Source organism: Semicossyphus pulcher, unplaced genomic scaffold (assembly GCF_022749685.1).
Source record: "Semicossyphus pulcher isolate SPU_LCO1_2020_fin unplaced genomic scaffold, fSemPul1.0.p SCAF_6, whole genome shotgun sequence".
NCBI lineage: Eukaryota > Metazoa > Chordata > Actinopteri > Labriformes > Labridae > Semicossyphus > Semicossyphus pulcher.
The window spans coordinates 32,913,680-32,922,500 of NW_027211737.1; the positions used below are offsets into that span (position 1 = coordinate 32,913,680).

At 47.9% G+C, this 8,821-nt stretch overlaps 1 protein-coding gene across 2 annotated transcripts in view; it reads left to right on the plus strand.

Annotated features, from left to right (window-relative positions):
* Positions 1 to 4,355: 4,355 nt before the first annotated feature.
* prkg2 (protein kinase cGMP-dependent 2) overlaps positions 4,356 to 8,821 on the plus strand; it is a 20,194-nt gene continuing 15,728 nt past the window's right edge. Inside the window, exons 1-3 of one of the 2 annotated variants that reach the window (XM_069682925.1) lie at positions 4,356 to 4,858; positions 7,284 to 7,450; positions 8,815 to 8,821. The exon at positions 8,815 to 8,821 is cut by the window's right edge and continues 107 nt beyond it. In XM_069682925.1, the coding sequence (XP_069539026.1) occupies positions 4,362 to 4,858; positions 7,284 to 7,450; positions 8,815 to 8,821 (671 nt within the window). In that variant the 5' untranslated portion in view covers positions 4,356 to 4,361. The remainder of the gene's footprint in view (positions 4,859 to 7,283; positions 7,451 to 8,814) is intronic. The other variant, XM_069682924.1, reaches the window with a different exon arrangement.

Genomic DNA, 8,821 nt, shown 5'->3' on the forward strand with positions numbered 1-8,821 from the left:
ATGCTACCTGCGCTAACTGCTACTGAATCTAGAAGCTCTGCACCTGCTGTGGACTACAGTGATAATCTTCACCTTCATCTTTTATCATTAAATCAAACTTTAATTACATTTCTCACTTAAATAACGCAGAGCTACAAGCAGACATAATTCGGTGTGACTCGGGGAGCTGAAAAACAAACCTAACAATTACACCAGAAATTCTACACGTAACGGCAACAGGTAACTTTTAGTTTTTAGTTTCTCTTTAAGTCTTTTACAAAATCCTGACAGGTAAATATGATGGAAATGGAGACTTTATAAAATACTGTGAAACAACACTTTACAATCAATATTTGTGATTGTCAGTGAGAGGAGACAGAAGTCATGTGACGTGGTTTCTGTTGATGTTTGAGTTGAAAAGTTGACATATTTGGTGCCATCAAGTGGCCAAATAAAGACACTGCAGCTGGTAGTGTTTTTGCTGAGCTCATGGACTGCTCTGGTCTGTACAGTAAAAACATTAGAGGCAAAAATAAAGTTTAAAATGACTGATCTGGTGAAAGAAAACAAGAATTTTGATACCGCTCCGCTCATCATCCTGCTGATTGTAAAAACTCAAACTGACACCTGCATGAGAAAAATACTGCTTTTAGTGTGATCATGGAGACTAATCGCTCGTGTATAAAAACAAGAGAACACAGTGGAAACAGCATAAAGTGCAAATAAAGGTCGTTCAAACACTGACACTACACTGAAGCACTGACCATGACCATGATTATCAGAATAAAGCCTGTTTGATACTTTGGAGTCCAGGTGATGCAGATTAGCAAAAGTTAGAAAAAACACATTTCTTTCCTTTTATGGCAACAAACACACAAAAACATCACAAAAAAAATCACTACTGCAGATTTAAATGTAGTTACACTGGTGTATTTCCATTGACTCCTCCTGCCTGTCAGCTAAGCAGCCTGTAAACACTGAACAACCAGAGGAAACATGTGTGAACAGGCAGACAAACAGAAAGCTTGCTGCCTGCAGACCTTCTGACTGGAGGTCGAGGGGTTAAAAACTGAACCAGCGAGCAGCCAAAACAGTCAATTCATCCAATGTGAACACGTGTCTCTGTGCCACAGCGCCCTTGAGCAAGTCTCACTGAGCCACAGTAAGAAGCCGTGTGTTCCACAGCCAGCTCAAAGCCTTCAGTATAAACACGTTCAGATGTTTGCAGCCTCTCAGGTCCAGGTTGGAGTCAGTGACCTGGATTGTGATTGGTCGTGGTCTGAGTGCTGCAGATGAATCAGCTTTGGCCACCTGCCATCTTTGTTCTGATTCTGTCAATGAACTGTGCTGCCGGCGGGTCGCTCAGACCGGCGTCACAGACACACAGTGGGAAAACCAATGAATCACCTCTGAATGTGAAACACTGCAGCTTTGGGGCTGAGCTGGGGCTCGTTCAAAAAGTCAAATACAGAAAATACGAGGAGACGAGGAGACGAGGAGACCAAGAGACCAAGAGACGAGGAGACGAGGAGACGAGGAGACGAAGAGACGAAGAGACGAGGAGACCAAGAGACGAGGAGACGAAGAGACGAAGAGACGAGGAGACGAGGAGACGGAGAGACGAGGAGACGAGGAGACGAGGAGACTCAGATTAAAGGACAAAATGAACACATCCACATTTTTAACTGTGTTGTTCTAAAGACGTCCTCCAACCCATACGGCCACAAAAGGCATTTGTACCTCTACCCTGTAATCTGACCACAGGCTGTATAAAAAGATGGCCGACATGACAGCTCAAACCCTCTCTGTCGCCCCCTGCTGACTGGCTGCAGTACAGCTCATAAAGCCTCCTCCATGTTAACAGATGGGACATGAGTCAAACTATAAAATCATTATAGTTAGTTCTTATCATGCTGATTTATGTCACAGTGTTCATTTTTCTGATAAGTTCGCTTATAATTAGTTATTTGATGCTATAAAAAGGGGGCATGGCCTCATGATTGACAGCTCTGTGGACAAATGGGGCTCCTGCAGCGTTCTGTTCCCGAGTAGCAGAGTAGAGGAGGAACAGCGAGAGGAGACGTAACTAACACTAACACTACAGTCATTGAACTTTCCATCAGCGTGAATATCTGCTTCAGACCGACACAAGAAGCTGTTCTGCTGCAGACTGAGCCCACCTGAGGGCTCCAACACGCCAAGGACACCTGAGGGCTCCAACACGGCAAGGACACCTGAGGGCTCCGACACGCCGAGGACACCTGAGGGCTCCGACACGGCAAGGACACCTGAGGGCTTCAACACGGCAAGGACACCTGAGGGCTCCGACACGCCGAGGACACCTGAGGGCTCCGACACGCCGAGGACACCTGAGGGCTCCGACACGGCAAGGACACCTGAGGGCTCCGACACGCCGAGGACACCTGAGGGCTCCGACACGCCGAGGACACCTGAGGGCTCCGACACGGCAAGGACACCTGAGGGCTTCAACACGGCAAGGACACCTGAGGGCTCCGACACGCCGAGGACACCTGAGGGCTCCAACACGCCAAGGACACCTGAGGGCTTCAACACGGCAAGGACACCTGAGGGCTCCGACACGGCAAGGACACCTGAGGGCTCCGACACGGCAAGGACACCTGAGGGCTCCGACACGGCAAGGACACCTGAGGGCTCCGACACGCCGAGGACACCTGAGGGCTCCGACAGGCCGAGGATACCTGAGGGCTCCGACACGGCAAGGACACCTGAGGGCTCCGACACGCCGAGGACACCTGAGGGCTCCGACACGCCAAGGACACAAGGTAAAGGTGTGTGTCGGGTAGAGGAAGGGGCGGGGCATCGGTACTGCGGCTCTACCAGCCATTCTCTTCTGCACACGCTCAGCGTACAGATGATGGCAGCGCCCGCTCCGGGGGGGTTTAGGCTTCACTTTGTACAACGAGAGGAGGAGGAGAAACGTCGGCCATCTTTATATACAGTCAGTGGTTTTGACTCACCTGACTATGAACTGATCAATCAAGACTTATCTATCTTATTGTGGAATTGATTTGCATTGACATGGAGAGACAAAGTATTCTGAGTCATACGATGACTGCTGAAAGTATTTTAATCACAAGGACAAAAATAAAACATTTACACAGTCGGACAAAGAACGAGAAACTTTAAAGCATCGTCAGTGTTTTGTGTTTGTGTTGTTAGGAGGACATCTGTCACGTGATGAGTCACCTTTCATTCATTGTCGACACGTTCCTGTTTCATTTCAAGAAAAACGTCTGATTAATTATAAAGTATTAAAATGTCAAAGGTATTATGGATCAGTAACATCTTGTACATCAATAATTGTAATCATTAAAATAAAAACGGGCTCTATGTGGCTCTCACCTGATCCACCAATCAACCCGTTTGGCGCGCACGCGAGAGCGCGCGCAGCCGAGGAGCAGAGAGAGCGCACGAGCAGGAGAGACAGAGGGAGGAGAGGATGCGAGAGGATATAGATGGACTGTTTCTCTACGGGTGCCCGAATGTACCAACACGTCTTTTCTTCTTTGAAACCGTCTTCTGAGCTCGCGTGAGGCTGAACACTGAAGCAGGTAAGAACCGAGACAGAACCAGAACCGAACACGGAGTCATTCATCTCACCGCTCAGGAGGAGAGTGACGAGGCAGCGGAAGTTGCAGGTGCGCGATCCTCTGAGGAGAGGCTTTGATGAGGAGTTAGTTTGTCATGACTTTGAAGCAGAAACAGTTTGAAGACGTCAGCGCTGCATGTCTGTGAGTCTGACACTGGAAACCTGTGAGGTCCGTTTATCACATTAAAGCTGCAAAACTGAGGAAAATAAGGAAAATATTTTTTCCTGGATTTTCAAAATAAAGTGTGAGACAGACTGATCTGACATTCAGTGTTTCTGTGAGCAGGAATGTGATGAATGAAGTTACTGTGTGTGTGAGTGGGCTTCGGTCCCACGCGACAAACACACGATTGTTCTCAGACATTTTCTCGCTCTTACTATGTGACACAAACGTGCTTCAAACATCGCTTTATAGTTCACTTCAGTTTCTGTATTTTATATTACATTCTCTTTTCCTGATCAGCATCCTGCCTGCTGGGAGCAGATAGGGAGTGACTGTTGATGTAATGTAATACTTCCTGCCTTCTGAATAATAAATGGAGCAGACTCACTCATTGACCATTACGTACTGATTTGCTCGCCCTCCTCTCTCTTTCCGTCTTTCTCCCGTTTTCTCTCCTCACGGCGTCAGCTCTTTGTCTGAAACCTCACTCCACACCTCCTCGCTGCTAAATGTCACCTGACTGTTAGAAATCTCATTTCAGCACATGTTGAATCTGAATCTCTCTGCTCTCTCTCTCCAGGTGACAGGATGGGGAACGGTTCGATGAAATCAAAGCGTTACAAACACACAGATGGACACAAAGATAACGGCTGCGGGTTCAAACACCCGTCCGTGGAGTCCCTGAGGGCGCGCGTGGACGAGCTGGAGCGCGAGGGGAAGAGGAGGGAGGAGGAGCTGTGTGCCAAAGAGCAGCAGATCAAAGGTCTGCAGGAGCAGCTGGCCAAGCAGACGCACGCTCTGTCCGAGCTGAGCGAGGAGCTGCAGAATAAATGCATCCAGCTCAACAAGCTGCAAGACGTGATGAGGAACCAGAGCGGAGCCGCGGCGGCGCCCGGGTCCCGGCCGCCTTCCATCAGAACCTGCGGGAAGAGCAGCCCCAACCTCAGCGTTCGTATCAAGGAAACACTCAACAGAAGGAAAGGGGCCAAAGCCGGGGTGTCGGCCGAGCCCACGTCCAGGACCTACGACTCCAGCAGCCTGCCAAAGTTCTCCTTCGAGAAGGCTCGGGTACCCAAAGACGCAAGGTGAGAAGTTACAGGTTCACAACACCAATGGATAGCAATAAGATACACACACTGTAACCCAGATGTAGTTCTTAGTTAGGTGGTGACCTCTAGTAGCTGCAGAAACTATCACAGGAGAAAAGTCGGATGTCAGGTGACCTACTGCAAACAAGCAGAAACCTCCAGGGCTGAAAAATAAAGCCAACAGCTGCAGTTCCTCTGGTGTCCACTTGAGGCTGTCTCCAGCAGTGAGTCAGTCCCCACAGAGCCCCATGTTAAAATGTCTGATGTTTACAGCTTGGTACAAAAAACCAGCAGGTTCAAACAGGCATTCATCATGATGTATCCCACCTCTCTGTGTAACAGGATGTCCCAAAGTTAGAAGCATATCAAATTAAGAGAGAAAGTTGTCTCAACGTGCTGCCTCATGGAAGGTGAACGCCTCACCCTGAAGAAAAAGACAGTGAGGATCATTTCAGCGACGAGGAAGCATCAGCGCTCTCTGCTTCTGAATAACTTGATAACCAAACTGTTTCACAGCGCTCATCAGGTGTTACAGCTGCTTTCTTCTTCTCCCACGTGCACCTTCCTCGAGCATCACGCAGTATTTAGAGGTCGGGGTCATTGCATGTATTTCCTTAAGGTCAGGGAGCTGTCCCACTGATTCAGCCGTCACTGATGAGGTTTGGAAATCTGAGACAAAACCATCCAGTGATTACAGTTTGTGAAGATTACAGGCAGAAGGACGCACGCTCCGCATCACCGTGCTATTTTTACTGTTAACACTCTGCAGAGCCGTCAGCACGTGCAGCACACGTCTCTCTGTTGGGCGTTCAGATACATTTGTTCTTTACAGCTATAATGAGAGCAAATACAATCAGAGAGCTAAATTTACTCCTCATTTAACACCCGATAAAAGAGTCACGGCTGACTCAGAGTGCAGACAGATCCTCTGTGAACTGAAGGATCTTTGATGGCCTCCTGTTAGCCGCTCAGTGAGACACAGAGGATTGTTAAGTGGCAGCACAAAGTCTTGTTAGACTCTTCAACATGGCAGCCACATTGACTTTTGTCACAGTAAAGCTTCATGTTGAATTCAGCGCTCTGCAGGGAATACATGTGAGTCTCCCTCTCTCCACCTGATCCTCATGTTTCAAACATGCGTCGCTAATAAGCCCAGCGTGGATTACAACCCAGCCCATGTAAACGAGGCGGTCCGGTCTCCGCGAGCAGAAGCAGGAGGTCGTCCTCTGTGAGCGACAGTGAGACTCCTGACGCAGCTTCAGGCGGGAGGAGACGATGTGGGCTGAGTAAAGAAGGAGTGGATGTCATGCTCTCATTTTATGAAGCCCAGAGTGATCATTTATCAGCCTGGAGGAAGTGGATAAACAGACCACCCACCTGCTGCACCGTCTCTCATGATCTACAGTCAGCGTTCAGCCGTGACTCTTAACCTTTAACCTTTAAAACTCCCTGAAGGAAGTGATGTCTTCTTCTCTCTGCAGCTGTTTAAATGCACAGCGCTGAACTTTAACAGCTCACCATGATTTTTCAGTTTCACTTGATTCATTGTCTGAAGGAGCCCAGAGGCTGCAAGCAGTCAGCTTTTCACAGGAGACAACATATTTATCATGCAGACTGAAAACCTGGTGAGTAATGTGGAGGTGGGCGTCACGGTGGATCAGTGGGCGCAGGAACGATCCACAACCAGCCGAAGGAGAGAAGAGTCCTTCACACCACTCAGAAGTGGAGGTAAAATACGCTCAGGTAAAGAGCTCACAGTGAAAAAGGTTGTTTGGATGTGATAGAAAAATGTATTTTTGTCCTTTTTGGATGGAGAAGGAGGAGAGATACGGTGGCTGACGAGGCCAATCGCGCTGCATCGGCCCAAACTGTTTCCATTAGAAGAAACAGGCTGCCGATTCAGAGACACATGCAAAAGTCCAAAACACAAGCCACGACGGGAACGTGCTGTTGAAGGCCAAAACAAATGCAAATGCTGCAGAAGTGCTCCAGACCTGTAGGGGGCGCTCCGTGTTACAGCTAAGAGCAAGAGCTAAGTGTTGCTTCCCTCAGCTACAGATCTCAGTTAGCCGTGCAGCTAGCGGTAAACTAAAGAGATGGTAGGAGCAAAGAACAGAATAAAGAAAAGAAACAGTGTGAAAAGTTGAAAAATGAAAACGGTGTTGAATATCGATCACATTTTCACTGTTACAACTGGAAGCATCCTGGAGAGCACCAGGTAAATGACTCTGTAGTTACTGCTGAAGCTCCAGCACCTCTAAACTTGACTCGTAAAGTGCTGGTCTCTGCTGGTCTCTGCTGGTCTCTGCTGGTCTCTGCCAAAAACATGCTGAAAGCATGAAAACAAACGTCTGATATTTCCAGTGATGTCCAGGCAGCAGCTAACCCCGTGCTCCTCTCCTCTCCTCTTCCTCTGTGTCAGTGTGAAGAAGCTGCTGTCAGACGCTCTGAATAAGAACCAGTACCTGCGCAGGCTGGAGCTGCAGCAGGTCAAAGACATGGTGGAGTGCATGTACGAGCGCACGTACCAGCAGGGAGAGTACGTCATCCAGCAAGGAGAGCCGGGGAACCACCTGTTCATCCTCGCAGGTACACTCAAGTCATGTATCATCTTCTTCTTCTTCTCCATCTTGTTGTTGTCCTTCTCCTTCTCTGTCCACTTCCCTACAGATCTGCAGGCTCTGTCACATGCATGTTTTGGTCAACATCACATGACTTGCAAAGCCCAATAAGAAGCAGCAGCAAATCACATGTAGGTCTGATTCTTTGTGACTCCAGTCTGAGCAGTCACATCAAACAGATAAAAGTCGCCCCTGACGTCCTGAAAGTTTGGATGAATCTGTTTGACATCATTTCAGTCTGTGGCTCTGTATCCAATCACAGCTCAGGTTTAAACACACACATCTGCGCTCTAGAGGAGCAGCCGAACTATAAATATGTCTCTCTCTGTCTTACTTATGGTCTGCTCAGGAATTAGCTGTCTTCTCCTGCACATCAACTTTAAATGACTCTTAAAAGTGACTTCAGCTGCCTCCATGTTTACGTATTTAAGGCTTTTAAAGCGGACGTAGGGGGCCTTTCTGTGTGGGGTCTGCACGTTCTCCCCCGTGCACGCTCCGGCATGTGCAGCTCACTTAACGTCTTCGAGCAAACGTCACTTTCAAAGTAACCAGGCGAGTTTTCAGACGAGCACATGTCCTCTGAACAATGGCTGAGCGTCTGCCAGTGTGGTCGTAGTTTCCTCAGCCATTCACAGAGACAATGTGTGAGTATTTGTTCTGCTGTCTGCTGTTACAATGACTTCACACCCTGGACAAAGGAAAGCAGCAGGTCGGTACAGTGCTGCTGTCGTTATTAATCACATGAATCCAAATATGAGCAGACATGATCCTCTGACTGTGTGAACAATGAGACAAACCGAATCTTTGCTGTGATGTTACTCAGAGAGGAACAGGGACTCAGTGTCGGGTTTTAACACTTAAACTGAATCCTTAAACTGCTCGTGATTCATCATTAATAATCTCACAGGCGTCAGGAGCCAGCGATTGAATCTTATTAATGACATCATTCATTTGAGTCATGAATCGTGCAGCACATGGTTTCATGTCAGGGTCAGTGAGAGACAACCAGCCTAAGAATACATGTTGTGCTCACAGGAGGAGGCTGCACAGAATGTTCTTGTCTCATATCAGGGTTTATAAAGTCAGTGGAGATATTTGTTGAGCTAATAGCATAAATGTTAACAGGGATTGTGATACATCCCAGCAGCAGTGTTGCAAAGAGGCTCTTAAAGCCTGCAGGCTGCACAGGATGCGTCCTGCCCCTTGTCCTTTCTTACATGGATTCAATGAGATTTAAATGTCATCAGATTCTGCCTGTAGCATGCATCTGTCTCCTGTGCCTTTTCATCTGACTTTAAAAACATATTGATTGTCCTTGTTTCATATTTGCAGATGGGAA